This window comes from Lolium perenne, chromosome 2 (genome assembly GCF_019359855.2).
Source record: "Lolium perenne isolate Kyuss_39 chromosome 2, Kyuss_2.0, whole genome shotgun sequence".
NCBI classification, from domain to species: Eukaryota; Viridiplantae; Streptophyta; class Magnoliopsida; order Poales; family Poaceae; genus Lolium; species Lolium perenne.
In genome coordinates, this window is record NC_067245.2 from 302,865,008 (window position 1) to 302,886,011 (window position 21,004).

Genomic DNA, 21,004 nt, shown 5'->3' on the forward strand with positions numbered 1-21,004 from the left:
GGGCACAATGAAACTAATGGATATGGGCATGGATCTGGTTTTGGTATATCCATCCAAACCCGCTCCATTGCCATCCTATTTATGAGTGAAGTTGAGTTGCAGATCCTATAGAGAGAGGTCCTTTCTTTCTTTTCTCTCTCCTTCCCTATCTCTCATCTCCTGCTCTCCTTAGCCCCGCCCGCTGTCGCTTGAGTGGAGGGGAAGAGAGGTATAGCTTCTCTCTCCCCCTCTATATGCCACCTATAGTTGCAGGTTTAGATCTACTGTTTTTGCAGGTGTTGCCTTCATGGCGTATGACGCAATGCCACGGTGATGCATCTGGGCGTCTCCGAGCGGCGTCTGGGAGCTCATCTTCTTCTTCCCCTGACGGTCATCCTTGGTGTTCGGCTGCTTTTGGGTCGGGTTCTTGCGATAGCGCCCAAAATAATTAAGCTCGGTTTGGACTTCCTCTGCTGCTGCTGCAGTTTTGGTGTGTTCCTACTCCTTCTGGCCAGCCGTGGCGGCGAGAAGGTGTTGAAGAGAGTGGTGGCATGCGGTTGTGGACGAGATTGGGGAATATTGATGCTGGAAGTTGGAGAAGAACACATGATGGCTTGTTGTCGCCATGATCTGTGGTCATGCAGGTGGTCTCTCCAGATGCCTTTGTTGGCATCAATGCAACCTCCGATGTGGAAGCCTTTCCATGGAGCCATGGAGCATCGACGACGTTCATCGCTCTTAGGGCATCTCTAGCGGCGCGACGCAAATGGTCCCTGAGCGACCGTTTTCGTCCGCCGTGACCGGAAATGCGTCTGGGCCCTGCTCCAGCGGGGCGACGCAAAGTGACCGGCCCGTCCGCGGAGACGCAAACCTGGCCCAAATATGCGCCAGGTTTGCGTCTCCGCGGACGCTTGGCAGACGCGCCGAGCGTCCTCCATTTCTTACCCGGTCCCGCAAGTCAGCGAGAGCAAAATCGACCGCTTCGACCTGATTTCTTTTTTCACCCTCGTTGGTGCCCCTCATCGCGACGCCCCGCCCCAATCCCCGCCGTCCGCCGCAGCGCCGCAGTACTCGCCGCCGGCACCGTTGTCGCCGCGCGGGAGAGCAGGATCGTACTCGGGGTTGGCTCCGGCGCGAACCTGCCGGCTGTTTTCGGGCGAAACGTTGCCGGTTGCGCCGCCCTTCCGCGCCGCCCTTCCTTCTCGTTTTTTCGGCGCGATTTGTGCGCGGCCATTGATCAACAGTTCGTATCGACGCAGATGGACGCGTGGCATATGGTGGAGAAGTTCCGCGCGGAGATCGTTGACTCCTCTTCGGACGACGAGTACGATCAGTCGGCGCACACATTGGCAACTACTGCGGCCTCCATGATCCACGAGTTCACCTCAAACCCGGGGCCGCAGCACCGGGGCTCTATGAAGGGGCGCTCGAAAAACCTGCCGCGCAACAGAGTGGCAGGACAGGCCCGCCTCCACAAGGACTACTTCCACCTCACCAATCCGATCTTTCCGGAAAAATTGTTCCGGCGCCGATACAGGATGTCAAGGGACCTGTTCTTGGTCATTTTACGGGGCGTCAGGAACTACGACCCCTACTTCCAATGCAGGCCCGATGCAACAGGTGCGCTAGGCTTCACCTCCTACCAAAAATGCTCTGCGGCTATTCGCATGCTCTCATATGGAATGGCTGCTGATATATTCGATGAGTATCTTCGAATGGGTGAGAGCACCTGCCTTGAGTCCATGTACAGGTTTTGCCGAGCCATGATTGCCGTGTTCGGAGAGTATTACTGTAGGGAGCCAACTGTTGAGGATACAAGGCGCCTCCTATCTATCAACGAGTCTAGAGGCTTCCCAGGAATGATTGGCAGCATAGATTGCATGCACTGGGAGTGGAAAAACTGTCCATTTGGATGGCAGGGTCAGTACATCGGGCATGAGGAGGGACGGACTGTCATTCTTGAAGCTGTCATATCTCAAGATTTATGGATTTGGCATTCATTCTTTGGCATGGCCGGTTCCAACAATGATATCAATGTGTTGCACCGATCACCGGTTTTCGAAAGGCTCATGCAAGGCAAAGCTCCCCGGGTGAGCTATGAGATCAATGGAAATGCATATGACAAGCCATATTATCTTGCTGATGGCATCTACCCTGACTGGGCCACATTGGTGAAGACTGTCCGTAATCCAAACTCCGAGAAGACGAGGAGGTTTGCCAAGATGCAAGAGGCTTGCAGGAAAGATGTGGAGCGTGGATTTGGTGTGCTCCAAGCTCGGTGGGCAATTGTCCGTCACCCGGTAAGAACATGGTCGCTGAAGACCATGCATGAGGTGATGACATGCTGCGTGATCATGCACAACATGATCGTTGAGAACGAGCGTCCTGATGGCCGCAATGAGAACCAGTGGGAATTCCAAGGTGAGTTGGTTGCGCCAATTCCTGGAGCTTCTACTTGGGAGGACTATCTACATATGAATGTAGAAGTCACAAACGATACCGTCTCCAAACAGCTGCAGACGGATCTGATTGAGCATCAATGGACCATGGCTGGCCATGAAGATCATGCCTAGAGGACTAGTATCTTATTTTCATGTAGACTTTTTAAAATTTAAATGTAATAACTATGACTTCGTTGAAATCCTATTTGTTGTTTCAAAACTTCATATTTGATGCAAACGCGGAAATGCGTCGCGCCGCTGGAGCCACCCCAGGGTGCAAACGGACGCGCGGACAAAAACGGTCTGTCTCGCGTCCGCCGCACGACGCAAACGGACATTTCGGACGTCCGAAATGCGTCGCGCCGCTGGAGATGCCCTTACCGCCCCAAGTGGATTTGTCCTCGGTGGTAGCAAGAGTGGCCGGCGTTGTGGGGGCGGAATACAAGGATCAGATTGCTTTTCCAACGTGATGTTTAGGATTCTTTGCGCAAAATATCATGGCAATGTTGTAATTTTTAATTTCTTAGGGTCCTGTATAAAAGCTTATGTAACCATTCAGAATTAATGCAGTAATGTTCGGGATCCTTCGATGCCCCTTCCCTATTCAAGAAAAATAGTTGTGATTTTAAAAAAAAAACTTGGACCTCATTTTGCATCTGGCATCGGGATCCTAAATTTCTAGAGACGCCATGCAACGAACTGCACCCTCAAACCGTCGGACGGCATGGGTCGCGCCAACTGTGGCGGCTCCCTGGCCATGGACGCCGCGTAAGATGAACGGCACCGATGGGTGCATGCGGCGGCTCTCGACTCGAGCACCACTGCGTTCAGGTACGGCATGCCGCCGTTGGTCTCCGTCTCACCAGCCACCATCGCAGCTTGTCCTGGACGTCCACGACCACCAGGTAGGCGAGCGTCCACTCCAAGCAGCCCACGACCTGCGCCGAGTAACTCCGAGACGAGGCTCACCAGCTCGTCGTCTCAGAGAGCCAGACGGTCGACGTCGCCGTGCTTATCACCGCGTAGATCAAGACATCAAGGAGCGAGTCGATCTACGAATCGAGGATGCCGCCGCCGCTGCAGACTCGAGATTTGGGCTGCCTCCGCGCATTGATGAGCGGCAGGAACAGCTTGGTCTGCCTGCAACCTCGCAGGCTCTTGCACAGCGTCCAACCGTCCAACACGGCGTGAGCCTCCCCATGGAGACTGAAAGTTCCTGTTTGACGAGCTCCATGGTGCTCATGTACGCGGCGTTGAGGGATCGCAGACGACGAGCACCTCGCTGGGTTTCTGCACTATTGTTTACTGGTGGTAGTATCAGGTGTTATGCGCTGTAAATTTATTATTTACCAACAATCTTTTTGTGAACCATAATTGGTAAAATACTTATTTATCACCAATCTTGTTTGTGTTGATGAATGCTAAAGGCTATTAGAGCATCTCCACTCGTCTCCCCACAGAGCCCCCACGGCCACTTTTTTTCATCCGGACGGCGAAAAACGGCCCAGTCAGGCCCCCGGTTTCTCGTTTTGATCCGGATTTGAGCCTATTTTCGTCCGGACTCCCCATGCCATCCCCGGCCCCCCGGGAAGCGCTCGGGGACTCCGGATGAAGCTAAACCAACCGCCCACGCCCACGTGTCTCCTCTTTCGTCCGGATTCCCCGAGCCGTCCTATTTTTCCCCGAAAAACGCCGCTTGGGGAGCACACGACTGGAAATATACTGCCCCCCACGCCAAATCTTCCTCCAATCCGGACGAAAATTTCGCCGGATTTAGGCGTGGAGAGCGCCAACGAGTGGGGATGCTCTTACCCCATCAAGACCTTACCACCAGCAAACAATACTACAGCGACCAAAAAGGTTATTTTTCACGCCCTTAAGATTTGAAAATATATCATCGTATAAAATGCAAAACATTCATAGATTCAGCCAAACGTGTCTTGAATACAAGCTTCGTCAAATATCGTATTCAAAACTATATATATGGATTGCCCAGCCTTTTCTACCAGTTCAGAATTTTGGATACGTGGACTGCATGAAGCTTGACAAAAACAACATTTTTTTTTTGGAATCTATTCGAATGAAGCTTCCATTACATCGATGGGTATACCTCCTCACCATGTTCCACATGTGAAGCATAAAGTACAATCAATTTTGTTTCGTTGTACATTGTACGAAGGTTGTTATACTCAAATAATAATGACATGTGACTTGGACATGATACATAGGCACATAACTATGGTTTCTCTAAGATTTTGTGGACTATGAAATGAGAGTTCCCATGGCAACATCAGGCCAGTTTCTTTTCTATTGTCCACGAACAAAGGTGATTACTGATCCGACATTAGCGTTGTTTGCATCAGATGGTTATATCTTGCAGTACTTTCCAAAGAAGAAAAACATTAGATGTACACATAAAAGACACAGGTATGAACGATCTAACTTATCAGAATGTGAAATTTCTCAACAAAACAAGGTGCTAGTAAAGCTGATGCTCTCGTGATCCTTGTCCATTCAACTCTTGTTATCATGCATGGATTGTCTGTCTTTTTTGTCTAGTCAGAATAAGACTGAAAAAAAAAGCAACTTTCGAAGGCATGAAACCTCTTCAGATTTAGAATAGAAATATTATTCAGACACAAGTAAAACTATACGTCTTTCTTGTTCCTCGTTCAGAGTTTACAACTGCATTTTTTTCCTGCCGTCCATTGGTGATCAGCACTTCACATCTACTGCTTTCAAACATGTTACATCTATTGGAGTCAACATCAACTCCTATCATCCTATGGTATGTCAATCTCTATATGTTGAAAACCCAAGTCTATACAGTTCCGGTGCGATTACCAAAGATTCTACATATGCATCTGTCTAGGGATAGGAGTATGGACTCACCTTCTTATCAGTTATGTTCCGTTCTACAGCAAACCAGACACACAGGGCATCCTATATATGTTCTCATGCGGCAGCGCATCTATCCCAACGGCCAAGCATCATGCTGACCGTCCCTCCGCCTTGCCGCTGCGCAAACTCCGTTACAGCCTTCCGCACACAAGCATCCCACGCCCTGGCTATCTCCTTGATTGATCGGGGTTCCGGGAGGTCAGCGAGGACATGCCGGAACGCCACGTCCAGTGAGACCGAGATGGCACTGGAATTCTTCCTGCAGGTAGCCGAAGCTATTATGAAGCCGGGCCAGATTTGGACATCCTGCTCATCAATTAGTAAACAAGCATAAACCAGCCACTGACCTTAGCACCTCATCTCCTCCGTCATTAATAAGTACCGGAGAGCTACTTGGATAATCTGGGGGGATAAAAAGCTTTGCGGGGCAGACAAGCGACTGCATCAGTTAGAGTCAGTCAGTACACTGTGGTGTGCACGGCATGTGGTGTAAAGTGCAGGAAGTGAAAGCCAAAGTACCATTTCAGATGTTGCAAAGAGTGATATTACGGCACGTGAAATGGACACAGCGTTGTAAGACAGTTTCAACGTTGTCCCGCCACCGCAGGAGGCAAACCCATCTGTTTCACAGTCACCAGACATGCTGATCACTGTGTCGATAAGTGTGCTGTTAATAGATTTAATCTCTTCCAAGAGAGCATCATTAGCATTCTGCCAAGAGATATTCAAAGTATGTTAGGCTGTTAAGAAGTGATGACAAGCAGAAAATCAGTTGTGCTCCGATAGATAAGAGAACAAATTGCACTGGGTTGCCAACTTAAGAACCTAATGATCAATCATGTTACCTTTGTTTTCTGCCTCTTGATGCTTCTTTTGCTGCTCGAACCAGAGCCAGAGGCATCGCACTCAAATGACATGCAACTGTTATCAAAACTTCCTGCTAGTAGCGATCCAGAGCATGATGATGTATTATTGAATACACGCTTCATTTTGTTCACAGTATTAGATCCACCAAACTGCTGTCGTTGAGAGGATTTGCAATCCAAAATTGTGCCAATTTTCCCAGGTGGAACAATGTCACCGATGCTAAGAACAGACCAGATTGAATTAGCTGAGCTGCGTAGCGCTGCTGGTGATGAAGACCTCATCTGATGTTACATATAAAATAAGCACGGAACTGTCAGTATAAGGGATTGCAACAATTCATGAACTGTGACTGAGCTGAGAAATCTGGTAGACATACCGCATCAATGAGACGATCGATGGGCTTCTTAGTCACCGATGTTCTGTCCCTACATCGCACCTGATCCTCTACTTGACCAGCTGCTATCTCTGTCTGAAGTGATGAAGCTGACATTGGTTTAGTAGGAGTGACATGGTTAGAACTATTTGTTTTTGGTGGTGGTGCTGCTGCATTATCATGCAACAGAAAGTCAGATATGCTGCCAACGTCCTTTGAGAATCTGGACATCACCGGAGCACAGGGTGAGTCTGGTGCTACCCCTGGCTTGGCAACTGGTGAGGGGGTCAAGTACTCAAGCATACTGGTAGACCAAGATTGCAATGATCCTGGTGAACTGATCGAGGAAGGACTTGTTATTCCTAACAAGTGGCTGTGATTGTTATGTTGATGATCTGGTGATGTTCGAGCTGTAGTTGTTTGCCTTGACTGCAAAATGCTTGCATCTCCAGGTTGCTTTTGTTGTCTACTGCAATGGCAAAAGGTTAAACATTTTAATTAAAAAGAGCATTGCAGATTACATACATATGCCATGATAATTTCTGAAAAATGGGGTTAAGAGTGAACAGAATTGTTATCGTCTTACCGATGTTGGTTACTACAAAATGTTAAACAAAAATGAAAAATACTTTAGGAAGAAATCCAACACCTCATTACTACTACTTCATGTTATTAAGGATGGCATGTTCTGTTGATTCCGAAGCTAGGGTGACAGTCTACGCTGTCCAATATTTCTTAGCATTATATTTTGGTATTTGAAGTAAATACATAGAATTGCATCAAACGAAAGAATTGATCTTAATATCTACAGATTTGTCCAAGCTATCGCTTTTACCAACCTTTTATCACCAGCGATTAGGGATACGTTTTCAGTAAGATTAATGGCTGCAGACTGCTGACCAAAATTCTGCAACTGATATCCTATATTCATCTTTCCATCGTGAGCTTTAGTCTTCTTGATAAAATCCACCAAATTATGTATATATTTTTCGTACTTGCTGAACTCCAACCTTAAACCCTCGTGCACATCACTTTTCCTCAACTGCAAAAAATTTAGTATCTTTCTGATTTGCTTCTTGAGATCAACTTTTTTTCTGTATGAATTAGCTTTCGATCCAGGTAGTGACAACAATTGTTCCTGTATGGAGATGGAACAAAAGTTGTAAGTAACAGAGATTCACTGCAAATTATCAATGGATGAAGATTCATCTCTAGGAAAAGGACAGATGACCTCTGTTAGTACTGGAACACGAAACTTTTCCTCCAATTCAACAAGCTGTAAATAATACGCATCCTTCCAAGACTTGATCTGAAATGGAATATTGCAGTAATACGATTAGGCTGAGGTTCAAATTTAACAAAAAAAAAAACATCGACAACTCAATAATGTGATTCTTTCATTCGGCTAGTAATGCTTGTATGTTGAAATACAAGGTCAATGAAACCAGGCCCGTTATATTGTATTAGAGCCTTAAAGGACTAAATTGGGTTTATGCAGCAAATTTTGCATAACTAACGCATACTAGGGACATAACAATAACTACAGAAATATGAACAGTTAATTCACATATAAAAATATTGGATTCTCACCTGGCAATACATTTTCTCTATTACGTCACATTCTCTAGCACTTCCAACAGTAGCTGAAATAGCAAAAACTGTAACTTGTGAAAGATAAACAAGGCAAAGGAAAACATCGAATAAATTAATATTGCATTATCCATTTTTTTATGGATAAATCAGCAGTCAATACCTGGAATCTGAGAATTCTGACAGACAAAAGTGCTCTGTTGAGCAGCGCTAATCTGTTGTAGAGTTCGAGCCATATGCTCAGGTTCAGATGCCTTGAACTGTGAATGTAGTAGATCTGTCAGCCTAGAATCCTGCTGATTATTCTTTCCTCCAAGCTGACCGACCTGCATCTTAGAGGCATCAGCCTGTTGTGCTCCAAGGATATGGTACCTTTGCAAGTCCATCTCTTGTTGGTTGGCTCCCAAAGTTTGCTGATTCATCCTTGTCAGCTGCTGCCTACCAATGGCACTATCATTCTTGCCAAGTAGGCGATTCTGCTGAGAATTTGGTTGAATAGCTGGCTTTGACACACTTGTTGGGCTGCAACCTACAAAGTTTGTAGCCTGCAGTTGCCTGGATGGGTATTGGCTCTGACACTGACTGGCTCCTAATTGCATCTGGTTTTCCACTAGCCCTGGAGTTATAGGTGTCATAGGCTGAGAAGTTGGCCTTGGACAAGCCATCATCACCGCCTCTGGCATTACAGAAGAATTGCCTCCTTGTAAAGCCTGAGGTGCATTAGTCTGTTGCAACTGGCTACGTGACTGCCTTCGTCGTTGCATCTGTTCACTTCTTCTTTTCTCAAATAAGAGCAACTTGTTTGATATATTTCTCATGTAGTCTTCCTGGACAAGTTCAAAATTAAAATAAACCATGAGAGACAAGAACGAACCATATTCAAATGTGAGCCAAGTTAAAAAAAAAAAAAAAAAAACATGTAATGCATAACTGCAAGTGCCTAACATTTACTTTCTCGAGTTAACCAATTAACTATAGCAGAAAGATATCATTGTATGCATAACCTAATAATGCCATATTTTCCCCCTGATCTGAAACATAACAGAAAAAGGCTAAATAACTGGTGCAACAAACCAAGACTGGGTAAACACACCTTACTGTTGGCCCCACTGAATGCTTCCTCCTCAAATTTGGAAACAAAACGTTGGGCCTCTTGGGAACCAGGAGCATACCTAGGCTCGAGATATGGGTTCAATCTGGTAGTTCTGAATAAAATTAGACAGAAATGGGGTTAAGATCATACAACACTCTGAGCTCAACTTATGTATTTACAATCCAGCCCCCACAATCAAATTAACTATTAAAACCAATAAAATCATTCATGACGATGCACACAAAATATACACTAGAAATGTGATCATGGATTCATGGCACCAGGTAGCCTGTAAAAAGGTGTGTCAATAACTGAGAGACATCTTCAAATTAAGCTAAAATAAACATTTCACTAGACAGCTGGCTAACCAACTAAACCAATTTACCAAAGTATTAAGAAATGGCATCCTGCCCCGAGACAATAACCAAGCTGAGCCCCAGCACACTACTTGCAAACCCTTTTAGCCACAGGAGAAATTCCGTGATCACCGGACCCCATTGATATTCAGTGGCGGTCACAAATCAAAACAAACGTAGCAAGCAGGTAGGGACATGGACTGATGGTCGATCGAACTAAGCAAGGGCACACAAAATGCAGCCTGCTGCCTGCCAGCCTTAAATCGCAGCAAGAAATGGTAACAGATAGTCGATTAAAACCAGTAGCCCGAGAGGCCTAGCTTGAACCCCCGTCGACCGAGCGGAAACCCTAAGCCCTGAACAAATCCGCTAAGTTCCATTCGACCCAACCCAACAGTGGGGAAGAGTCTCGGTCCGTACGGAAACGTAAAAATCCTCCAGAGAATCGAGCTCCGGGGCAATCGATCGATCGCGAGCGGAACGGCGGAGGGGGGTCGCGTCGCGGTACGAGGGCAATGGGAGGGGGAGGGAGGAGTGGTAGGTGCCACTTACAGCTTCCGGAGTACGACGGAGCGGAAGCCAGGATCGTCCGCTAGCCAGTGGCGGCGGCTGCCTCCGCCGCCGCCGCCGCTCCCGCCGGCGGCGGCCATCGTGATCCCTCGCCGCCGCGGTGGCGTGCGAGGGAAGGCAATGAAGCGATATGTGGGGTGGCTCGCGTGATGCTGTAGGTGGCACTGGCACCTTCATCACTAAGAAAAGACCTAAGAAAACGGTCGTGTTTAGCGAGAATCAAATTACACTAAGAATAATAATTTTCTCAAATAGTAAACAACCAAGTCGTTGTAGTATAGTGGTAAGTATTCCCGCCTGTCACGCGGGTGACCCGGGTTCGATCCCCGGCAACGGCGCTTTTATGTTTTGCTAGCTCCCTTTTCTTTCTATTCTTTGATTTTTTTTATGAGATTTTCCAGGTTTATTTTAACTATAATTGCAATAGCGTAACTGAAACGCATACAGAGTTGCACAATCAACACGATACCATGGAATCAATACTACTATTACAAACATAGTGTTGCGGTCAGAAACCCACCGGCGAGCAGCGACGGACAACACATTAGAGTCGGGAGGCTCCCAGGACTGCGGCTGGCCTTGGTCCCTCCGAGTGACGGCCCGCAAAGACTCGGCACGCACGTCCGATGCTGGTGCAAGGGCATGTCACCTGACCTATACCTGGTCAGGAAGGTGATGGATGTGCCTCGCTTAGTTTCCTGCATGGCATACACGTAAACATTAAATACGAGCCTCGATCGGCTCTCAGGTTGTCCTGTGAATCGGCTCAAAGAGCCGATCCACCCATGATCCGTACGAGGTGTACGAATATATGGTGGTCCTGCTTGATCAACATAAAGCTAAAACGACCTACTACGATTTAGGGTTTTCACCACATAATCGGAACATCCTATTCGTGATTGAGCCTGGCGGCCACGCACGGTGATCGTAAACCGACCCTAGACAAGGCCTAAAAACCAACATGAAGTTGATCCCCGGAACATCCTGTCTAGGGCTAGCAAACTACACCCTACGCGCCACTGGATCCTTCAACCCGTTTGTAGGGCCTAACTATGCAGATATTAAACTAATCCTTGAAGAACAAGGAGCAACCATAACGGATCGGATCTACTAAATAATGATCAAGCGGGGTGCCGCCCTTACACCTAAGATAGGTGTAAGGGCGGCTAGACGTCTAAGGGTTGCACGACGACAGCATATGATACGATGAACAATGCTAACCCTAACACATCTAAGATAACTACGTTGCTCGCCATCAAAAAGGCTTCAGTACGAGCAACGCATGAACAGCGAATAAACGTGTACTGCCTAGATCGCAAGATGCGATCTAGGCAGCATGATGCTTACCCGGAAGAAACCCTCGAGACAAGGGAGTTGGCGATGCGCCTAGATTGGTTTGTGGTGAACGTGATTGTTGTTTATTTCATAAACCCTAGATACATATCTATAGTCCGCAGACTTTCTAATCGTGGGAATAATCCCAACCGGGCACGAGCCAAACTCTATCTAACCGACACGTATCCTACTATATTACAGATACACGGGCAAACTAGCCCAAACTTTGCATATAAGGCCGATTCATGTATTTCTTCCATGTATATCCTTCAAGCCCATCTTTAATCGCGGCCCACCTCTGATCCGGTCAAATTCTGGTGATAACACATGCCCCCCTGGTTTTGGAAATGATAATTCCAAAATCACTCTGCCTTTTCTTCGTCGGGTCATGTCGTGGCAGAGCAGAACCGTCGCAGTATCCTTCACCATGATGCCTTGCCTCTTCCACTTCTCCGCGTGACCTGGCAATTTTTTTTTTGTTGGGCACCACTTCCTCGGAAACTGCTGTGGCATTGAATCTCCACTATATCCCCCTTTATTTAACCGCTCCAAACAGTTTGCTTCTTCATCCCCTTCGCATTAGCACTCCAAAAGCCCTCCTGCGCCACCATGTCTTCTTCCTCCTCTGCCTCATCGGGTCTTTCCACCCAATCCTCCTCCTCCCGCGAGCCGACGCCGGAGTGGGACCCAGAGGAGGCCCATGCGGCCAACATCCGCCGCGCCATCGAAGCCGGGGAGGAGTCCAGTCACGATTTCTCCATCTGGTCTGAGGACGACAAGTCCTCGACCGACGGGGAAAGTGACCTCCGCTTCCTTGCCGACGGGGAAACGGAGGAGGAGAGCGATGACGATCGCTTCTCCTATGATGACTTCACCTCCCCCGAGGAGGAGGAGGAGGAGAAGGAGGAGGAGGACGACACCTCCTCCGACGAACCGCCGGCCAAGCGCTTCTGCCCCTGACCGGGGAACGTCAGCGACTTCGACAGCGACGATGACGACGCTGACGAGGAGGACGAGGACAACGAGGGCCCTGCCGGCGGCCGCTGCAGCAGCGACGACGAGCCCGCCGGGAGTAGCGCCGACAGCGGCGACGACGGCGACGATGAGGGCAGCGACGGCTCGTAGATAGGACCCTTAGCATAGGATCAGTAGTAGTAGATGGGGCAATGTATCCCCTAGTACTTCCTTTTGAGAGCAATCAGCTCTTTATGTAAGAAATCATTTTTATCAATGAAGAATTTCCCCCAGTTTGATTTTGCCGATTCCCTTTAAGCTAATTTAGCCGATTTCCCCTCATACTGACTTTGCCGATTGTTCACTTAGCCAATGCTCAATGAGCCGATGGCAACACATCGGTTCTTCACAATCTATCCTTCAACTCTTCGACTGATGACTTTGAGATCTGGTGGATAATGTGGAAGACCCTTGCCTTCAAGAGAGCCCTTAAATTCCTCCCACCAGCTCAGTGATCCTCTTCTGCAAGAACTCACCATTTTTCAAGAAGGTTGCAAACTACACCCTAAGATAGGTGTAAGGGCGGCTAGACGTCTAAGGGTTGCACGACGACAGCATATGATATGATGAACAATGCTAACCCTAACACATCTAAGATAACTACGTTGATCGCCATCAAAAAGGATTCAGTACGAGCAACACATGAACAACGAATAAACGTGTACTGCCTAGATCGCAAGATGCGATCTAGGCAGCATGATGCTTACCCGGAAGAAACCCTCGAGACAAGGGAGTTGGCGATGCGCCTAGATTGGTTTGTGGTGAACATGATTGTTGTTTATTTCATAAACCCTAGATACATATTTATAGTCCGTAGACTTTCTAATCGTGGGAATAATCCCAACCGGGCACGAGCCAAACTCTATCTAACCGACACGTATCCTACTATATTACAGATACACGGGCAAACTAGCCCAAACTTTGCATATAAGGCCGATTCATGTATTTCTTCCATGTATATCCTTCAAGCCCATCTTTAATCGCGGTCCACCTCTGATCCGGTCAAATTCTGGTGATAACACATAGACTATATAATCGCGGCGTAAACTTGTTTTTAGATGCACATGGATTTCTCCCCGATTTCGATTAAAGAAACGTAAGTTCTAGTTTAGGCTTACAAAGCATGTCGCATTTAGCTAGTTTGTACTTCTATTTTATTTTATGTTGGTCTGATTGCTAGAAAAGTCTAGCAAGAGAGAAATCATATACTTTGACCACACCCTTAAGGTGACGTCATGCATTAGAAATGTTGCTTAATACTTCCTCCGGTCGGATTTAATCGATACAGAGGGAGGGCTGCGCACGCATATCATTAGCTGGTGGGTGTGTGGATTAATTAGGTCCGGAGGTAGTAAGAGTTCATGACCACTATACTATATGACAACATTTAGACACTGCCACTCAATATTAATTTCCTGAAATATATTCTCAGTAGTCTTCAAATTCCAGTTTTTAAGTTTCTTATAATGAATCCCGGTGCGTGGAAATTTACTTTTGATCTTGCAACCGGGAGCTTACATCACAACAACACGGAAAAGCTGAGCATCGTCCTGCTGGTTCTCAGCAGCCTCAAAACACAAAACAGTATAACCCAGTTAGCTGTTCGCAGCCTCACAGGCAGCTAAAATTCAGTTCGGAGGCACTTTGCATTTAGTTTTAGATTCGCAGATTATCCCGATCATGATCCACAAAAGGATTAGAATATTCGCAGATTGTCACACATGTAGAACATCATCTACTAGTAAAATCGGTATTATAGGTTTAAGCTTTTAAGGTGCTAGGCTGGAAAGATGGCAATTTGTGGTTCCGAATTATCTCCAAATGTATGCGTTCATGAAAGACTGTCATTCAAGGGTTGTACCAGTGTGTCACCGGAAAGCTCACGCACTGGGGAGTGGGGAGTGGGGACTCGATCCCTGAACTGCGTAAGCACAGCTGCTTCCTGGTTCTTGCCGATGCTGAGTTCATCGATCCAAGCCATCTTTACAAGATCTACTAGCTAGGTTGCAACTAATGGTTCGTCTTCGCCAGCTAGTTGTTTGGGCCCCAGTTGCTAAGGTACATGACTGTGCGGAGCTCCTCCTCCTGCTCCTGCCTCGCCTTCCTCCTCGCCGTGGCACCACCGGCAGCGGGCGCCGCCTTGCCCTTGTTGTTCCCGGCCGCCGCAGTAGTGCTGCCGAGCTGCTGGGCGGACCGGAACGCGTAGCTCCAGCGGCACAGCCCGGCGTGCCGGTCCTTGAGCGCCTCGACGGTGCCCGCGCACGACGACCTCATCGCCGACGTCCACGACGACCCCATCGCCTTCCCGGTGCCGCTTGCCATCCGATTGACTGTATGGTCTGCTACGAGCTAGCTGCTCGAGTATGCTTCGATTCGTTCGATGCTGTGTCTTGTGTGTGAAGTGGTCAGCTGCGAGATGCCAGTGTTCGATCGTCGTGGTGCTTTTATACGAAACGCCGGCCGACAGGCCGGCCGGAGCTGGTCTGTAACCGTACATGGAGAGGTGCAGGGAATGCTAGCGAGCTTCGCACGTACGCTGGTGCGGGCGCGCGCATGGTTTACGGACTCGTGGGCGGAAACCAGGTGCAGAATTGAGCCGGCTTTTGGCGTCTCAGGAGGTTGTTTGCGGAGGCCGAGGTTGGGGAATGCGACGTGCCGCTTGTGTCACTCATAAGTTATTGTTGTGTGCTGTCACTGTGCTGAAGTCAGTGTGCTACCTATCCACACTCGCTTCGACTGTGAGCAGTAGCACTAGTACTGTACGGTAAAGTTTCAGATGCATGAACCTTAGTCTTCGAAAAAACTGACAAGGGGTTAAAAATCCGGCTTTAGATTAAGAGTGAAATGCATCAACAGTCCCACAAGTTACCAGCAATGTTCGAAAGGATCCCGCATCAAAACAGTCCCAAAACTTGTCCTCCAAGTTCATATACGGTCCTGAATACGTATAGAGGTGACGTGGCTATACAAATGGACCCACATACTGATGTCTGATGCAGTCCTGGATGGCCCACGCCAGCCGCACGGTGTGCAGATGGACTGGCTCGAGCATGCGTGCTCGCCTCGATGGATTTGCACCTTCAAGATATCAAATTAAATTTAACATGCACCGCAAATTGCTTGGATTTCTTATTTTGCCTTTCTTTTCTGATTAACAAACAAATACATCACCAGCTGTATATATATGCACATACATGTACATGCGTACAGCGTACGTACGTGATGTGTGCATCTATGTCAAACATGAATCCGTAGGTGGTTAACAAGATTTCATGCATGCCTTGGATCGCCTCCTCCATGGCTGCACTTGTCGCGCGCCCAACATATTTGCGATCTACGAGTAGCCTGCAGGTCTAAGAGCATCTCATGCAGAGCCCGAACTCGCGGTCAAAATCGTAAAATTTTGGCGAGAATAGGGGTTCGGATCGAAACTGGGCCAGAACGGAGCCCAAACTCGCGGCCTGGCTCGTAAAGCGAGTTCGGACACCCCGAGAAATTCATCGGTCGCCCCTTATTAAAAGGATTCGGGGAGCCCAAACTCGCGGCCTGGCCCGTAAAGCGAGTTCAGACACCCCGAGAAATCCATCGGTCGCCCCAAGAACTTTTTCCGACGAGCAATCCAGCGAGCCCCGAGCAGCGATCCAGCCCCCGCGTCGGCGCGATGGCGTCCCATGGCGGCTCCGAAGGCCGTGGCGCCGGATTGGGCGGTGGCGACTCGCCGCCGCGTCCGCCCGTGTTCCGCACCGAGGCGGAGCGGTGGGAATGGAAGAAGTCGGAGGGCGCACGCAAGCTCCGAGAATACGAGGCGGCCCGCCGGGAGGCCCGCGTCCGCCGCGTCAAGGTCGAAATAGTCGAGTTTGACACCGACGGCGTGTGAAGCTCGTCCACAACAACATCGGCGCCGTCTGCCGCTGACACCCTGCGCCACCACCGGCACCGCCGCGCGCGTAGGTCACTATATTGGCCGTATTTTGCTTAGCTAAAGTAGCGCTCGTCGGTGTACCAGTAATATAATTTTAATTTGTTGAACAATGTAAGTTTTGATGCTCAATCGGAGCATCAATTTCATGTCAAACTATGATCATCGCCTAATTTACCCGCGCCATTTCGAATTCCGCTTTTCAATTCCACTTTTACGGTTTCTAATCTGTGACAACGGTTTTCCGGCCGTAAACACGAGTTCGGGAACTGAACTCGCATTTTTCAGTTCACGTGTTTATGGGCTCTGCTAGAGATGCTAACCAGACTGTGCCGAGACTCCGCCTGCTCCGACGGCAATTTAATTCAACTGAAATTTGCACACCATAATTTGGGACCTTAATAGTTACCACTTATATCCAGCAAATTTCATGACAAAACAAGTTGGAGTAAAGCTGCACTTTATATCATATATTATAACTAGTTGAATGCCCGTGCGTTGCTACGGGCTGTTATTTTTTTATCGCCGTATATGAACAATTACTTATATAGAAATTATATAGAAAAATGTGTGTAAAAATGTTACAATTACTTATATAGAAATTATATAGAAAAGATATGCGCATAAATTTGGAAACCATTGTTTCACTTTGCTTAATACAACACTATATGTATATAAATCGAAGACCGATTTTTATACGGGTGCGTTACTATTGCTACATAATTAAAAATATGATGAATGCAGAATAAATCCATATTAAAGAAAAGTCCATAAACTTAAAGCTGAGGTCCTGAAAATATTTTTTGAATCAACCAGAGTCTCCTAGGTACGGAAGATAATACTACATTCAAACGTTCATGAATGATGGATCCGTGCATATAGTAAAAAATTAACATTGTTGTTAAGCAATTCCAATTCATTTTTTTGCCCTGCAAAGTCTTTGACTCTTTTTTTGTAGGCAACAGAAAATAAAGAACGAGACAATAAATTATTCCCTTTTTTATACATTTATTAATTTTGTACTCCACGAAGAAAAACACCCCGACTGATAATTTGAAGTCTGAAAGCTAACCCTGAAACTACTTTTTGATAATTCAATAAAACTCCCGTTTTGCCCTTGCATTGTCATATCGAAGAGTAAGACGCTAGATTAAGGTCAAGTGGGTGCGCAAGGCATGCATGATCTTGATCTTGTCTGAACCTTTTTATGCAGGAACATATATGTTCTCACTCCTCACCACTTGGCTCGTCGTCTCGGGCCGCGGGTAGAACAGGTGGGAGAAATTTTGGAATCTGAACTCAAACATGCAGCACAAAATCACCATTTTCCTTCAATTTTGCTCCCTTATACGATGAAATAAGATCACAGATTGTGAGTACAACTTGTTCCATCACAAATCAAAATTAGAAATTAATCGAGACCGAAATGAGGAAGAACGAAACTGGTTCTCCATTCCAAAAACGTTCTTTTCCTTCCTGATTCGTTGATTCAGAACTTACCTCCAGAGCTCTTTTCTTCATAATAGTGTTCATTGACATATATCAGACGAATGGTTAGCTTGGTTCCCTCTGATGGAGGTGGCGCAGCTTCCTGGTTGCTGTGTAAGTTGGCGACAACTTGACAGGTGCAATAGGCTATGGAGAAACGATCGCCGTACTCCACGTCATTGACCTGTTCCTAGGCTTGTACAGTGTGTCATGGAGCCATCAACCTCCTCCCTACCGCCACCGAGTACCACCAGGGCGGACACAGTGAAAGCGTTTGCTGAAAATCGCCGTGCATCGTATCGTCGCCACTATCCACACGGGTTGCCGCTCTTAGGTTGATCTATCGATTCCGGCAGCATGAATGCTATGTTGCTACTCTTTCTCTTCCCCGCCGACGAGCCTACCTTGTGCCCCGCGCCATCCCAATCCACCTCGCCCGCGCGCGCATACCACCAGAACCCCTTGGAAGCCCCGCTGGCCATCTCTCCTATCGGTGCACGCCTCTTGTACCATGTACGCCGAGCATGCGTGGCTACCTCAATCACCCATATCCTTAAACGAATTTTTTTCTGCTAGTCGCCTATGAAGTTCAAATAATTATTACCAAAAATCCGGGTCACCTGGGTCGAGGAACAGGGTCGAGGGTCGTGGGTCGTCTTCCGAGGGAACAAGGTTCGGCGAGGGGTATACATCTTCGGGAATCCAATTTGGGACGTGGGTCGCGATCTACTTGGTTTCGGGTCGACGACCCTGGTTCGATATGTGTAATGGTCACTATCCACTTAATTTTTCAGATATTACGTGCAGTAAAATATTCCACCAGAAATTCACCCCAACTCAGCAGATTTTTTTCCCAAAAAGATATAATTCAGCAAATAAAAATGATAAAAATGGGTTTAAAATATGTGCTCCACGGTTCAGCTTCATCCCTCGTCAGTTGACTCTGTAAAGGCATCCCATCTGCTTTTTTACACACGAAGAACAAAGGCATCTGCCATCCCCAATCCGGCAAGCGGTGGCTCCAGCAGTCCGGCACTCCGGTCTCCTCCACTGACTACGCAGGCGACCAAGAGCTGATGGAGTCGAAGTATGGATGGAGCAGCATAAGTCCGTGATGCGGCGGCGGCGTGGGAGTAAATGCCGATCGATGGCTCGAACGACGGCGCGCGAGCGGACCTGCGTAGGGATGCCTGCCATGTAATCTTCTTCATCCTTGAACGCGGCATCGACCCCGTTTCCGGCAACTATTCTGCAAACCCATATCCTCTCAAAAAAATCTCCAAACCGAGAAACATACAGGGGAATCGCGGATCATCGCCAGCAAAGCGGGAACCGGCGGCGCCTCGGCGATCTTGTCGGAAGACCTTGTACTTGAAGCTGGTGGATGGGCCAGCGTGCCACTCAGCGAGCTAAATTTTCATTTCACAACCGGGAATCGCTCGTCTACCGGTGGTGTGATGATATGCTCTCGACTGGATTCTTGACGAAGAAACTCTCGCATAACTCTCGGTTGATTCGTCTTCGTCTTCATTGGATCCTTGATGAAGAAATTCTCGTAGAACTCGGTTGACCCGTGACTCGCAAACGAACTTGTGCTCAAGTTGGTCGATTTGGTCGTTGGATACCTCCATCGGTGTATGTATGAGCGTTTAGCACTCGTAGGTCAACCTGGACTCTGTTTGGAGGGAGATCGTACCTGGTAGGTAAGAACCGAAACAATCGGGCCTGTTTGGATTGGACGGGAACTTTGGGCCCTAATAAAAAAACTGGCCCAGGTGTGACACCAGGCAGCCACCTATTGCAATTTAATAGTAAAGATTAACTGCTAATATTACTACGTATCGATTCAAATTTTGGGCATAACCTCCACTATTTTCCCGAACAGCTGAAATAACCAACAGTTTATAAACCTACTATGAATACAACACCATCACAAGTCTAATCTTGCAAGTCAAGAATTAAACATACAAGTCTGACCACGCAACTCCCAGGAGACCATCACAAATAGTACTAGCTAGCTAGCTGCATCACCTCGTCGCCGCAAGCTTCTCTAGTTTGGCAGAGCATGCGACCGTCGCGGGCCGACCGCTTCAGTAGTTTAGTGGGTCTAGTTACATTGTCATGTCATCTCTATACGTATCGAGGACCGTATGCAGACATTGAGGACAAGTTCTAGGACTGATTTGATGCATTTTCTGAGGACCTTTTTAGACATCGTTGGTAACTTCTGGGACTATTGATGCATTTCACTCTTAGATTAATTAGTTGAATGGCCATTGCTACAAAATCTCTAGGAGGTGCCACTACAGAATGACGCAAGGCACCGACTGCCGGAAACCCTCGGCGTAGCCACAATGAGCCGTCGGCGTAGATACGATCCTCGATGTAGCCCGTATACTTCGATGACCGCCTCCACCGTCTAGACTACACTTCAAAAAAAAAAAATTAAATTCTTTTTCATCTCTCACATTGATAATTTTAACTCTAACAACACCTAATCTTAGGTAAAATTACACTCATGGTCAAATTTTCCAATTTAGTTACCCATCTTCAAGCCCTACCATGCTTAACTTCTTCGTTCTTCCAATTAAGTTTCGATATAAGAAACAAAACATTGTTGATAATACTACCATATCAATCCTATTAATCCTTAGACCGCGATATCACAACATTTTATTATTTTGAATTTTAAAAAATTATTAAATAAAAATCAGTGGTTAAGTAATAACAATCTTTATGCATAATGCAATTATTAGTTTTAATTTAAAAACAAATAAAAAAATCATGAATTTCTGACAAAAATTAAAATCTTCCTGCTTCATATTTCCATTTGAAATTTTGAGAATTTTTAAAAAATAGCAACCAAGTAATTCAAGGTGAAATCGGATGTAACTTTTTGAGACCATTATTTTGATAGGTTATACATTTGTTTTGTGACGTGGTAATTTCCCTTAATAGTAGTTTGCGTAACATACACTAATCTCAAACAATTTTATTTTTTGAATTTTTTTTATCATTTTTTCCCATTCCGTTGAAACTTAAAAAAGTTTAGGGCTACACCGAGGGTGGCCATCGGCG

The 21,004-nt window shown here is 47.0% G+C and overlaps 2 protein-coding genes and 1 non-coding gene across 4 annotated transcripts; 1 reads left to right on the plus strand and 2 right to left on the minus strand.

Annotated features, from left to right (window-relative positions):
- Positions 1-5,031: 5,031 nt before the first annotated feature.
- On the minus strand, positions 5,032-10,322 carry LOC127337032 (uncharacterized). Of its 2 annotated transcripts, none has more exons than XM_051363891.1 (11): positions 10,153-10,322; positions 9,245-9,356; positions 8,315-8,978; positions 8,152-8,204; positions 7,793-7,870; positions 7,401-7,699; positions 6,565-7,027; positions 6,167-6,469; positions 5,841-6,032; positions 5,669-5,760; positions 5,032-5,580 (listed from the first exon to the last, which is right to left on the minus strand). In XM_051363891.1, the coding sequence occupies exons 1-11, from the start codon at positions 10,248-10,250 to the stop codon at positions 5,376-5,378; spliced, it is 2,559 nt and encodes an 852-aa protein (XP_051219851.1). In that variant the 5' UTR covers positions 10,251-10,322; the 3' UTR covers positions 5,032-5,375. The 2 variants fall into 2 exon arrangements, with proteins under 2 accessions (XP_051219851.1, XP_051219850.1); XM_051363890.1 differs by having other exon boundaries at positions 6,565-7,030.
- A 114-nt stretch (positions 10,323-10,436) lies between these two features.
- TRNAD-GUC (transfer RNA aspartic acid (anticodon GUC)) lies at positions 10,437-10,508 on the plus strand. The gene has a single exon. It is a non-coding gene; the product is annotated as a tRNA-Asp (tRNA).
- A 3,723-nt stretch (positions 10,509-14,231) lies between these two features.
- Positions 14,232-14,909, minus strand: LOC127330850 (uncharacterized). The gene has a single exon (XM_051356927.2). It carries the CDS (start codon positions 14,839-14,841, stop codon positions 14,551-14,553), a length of 291 nt encoding a protein of 96 aa, XP_051212887.1. The 5' UTR covers positions 14,842-14,909; the 3' UTR covers positions 14,232-14,550.
- Positions 14,910-21,004: the final 6,095 nt, after the last annotated feature.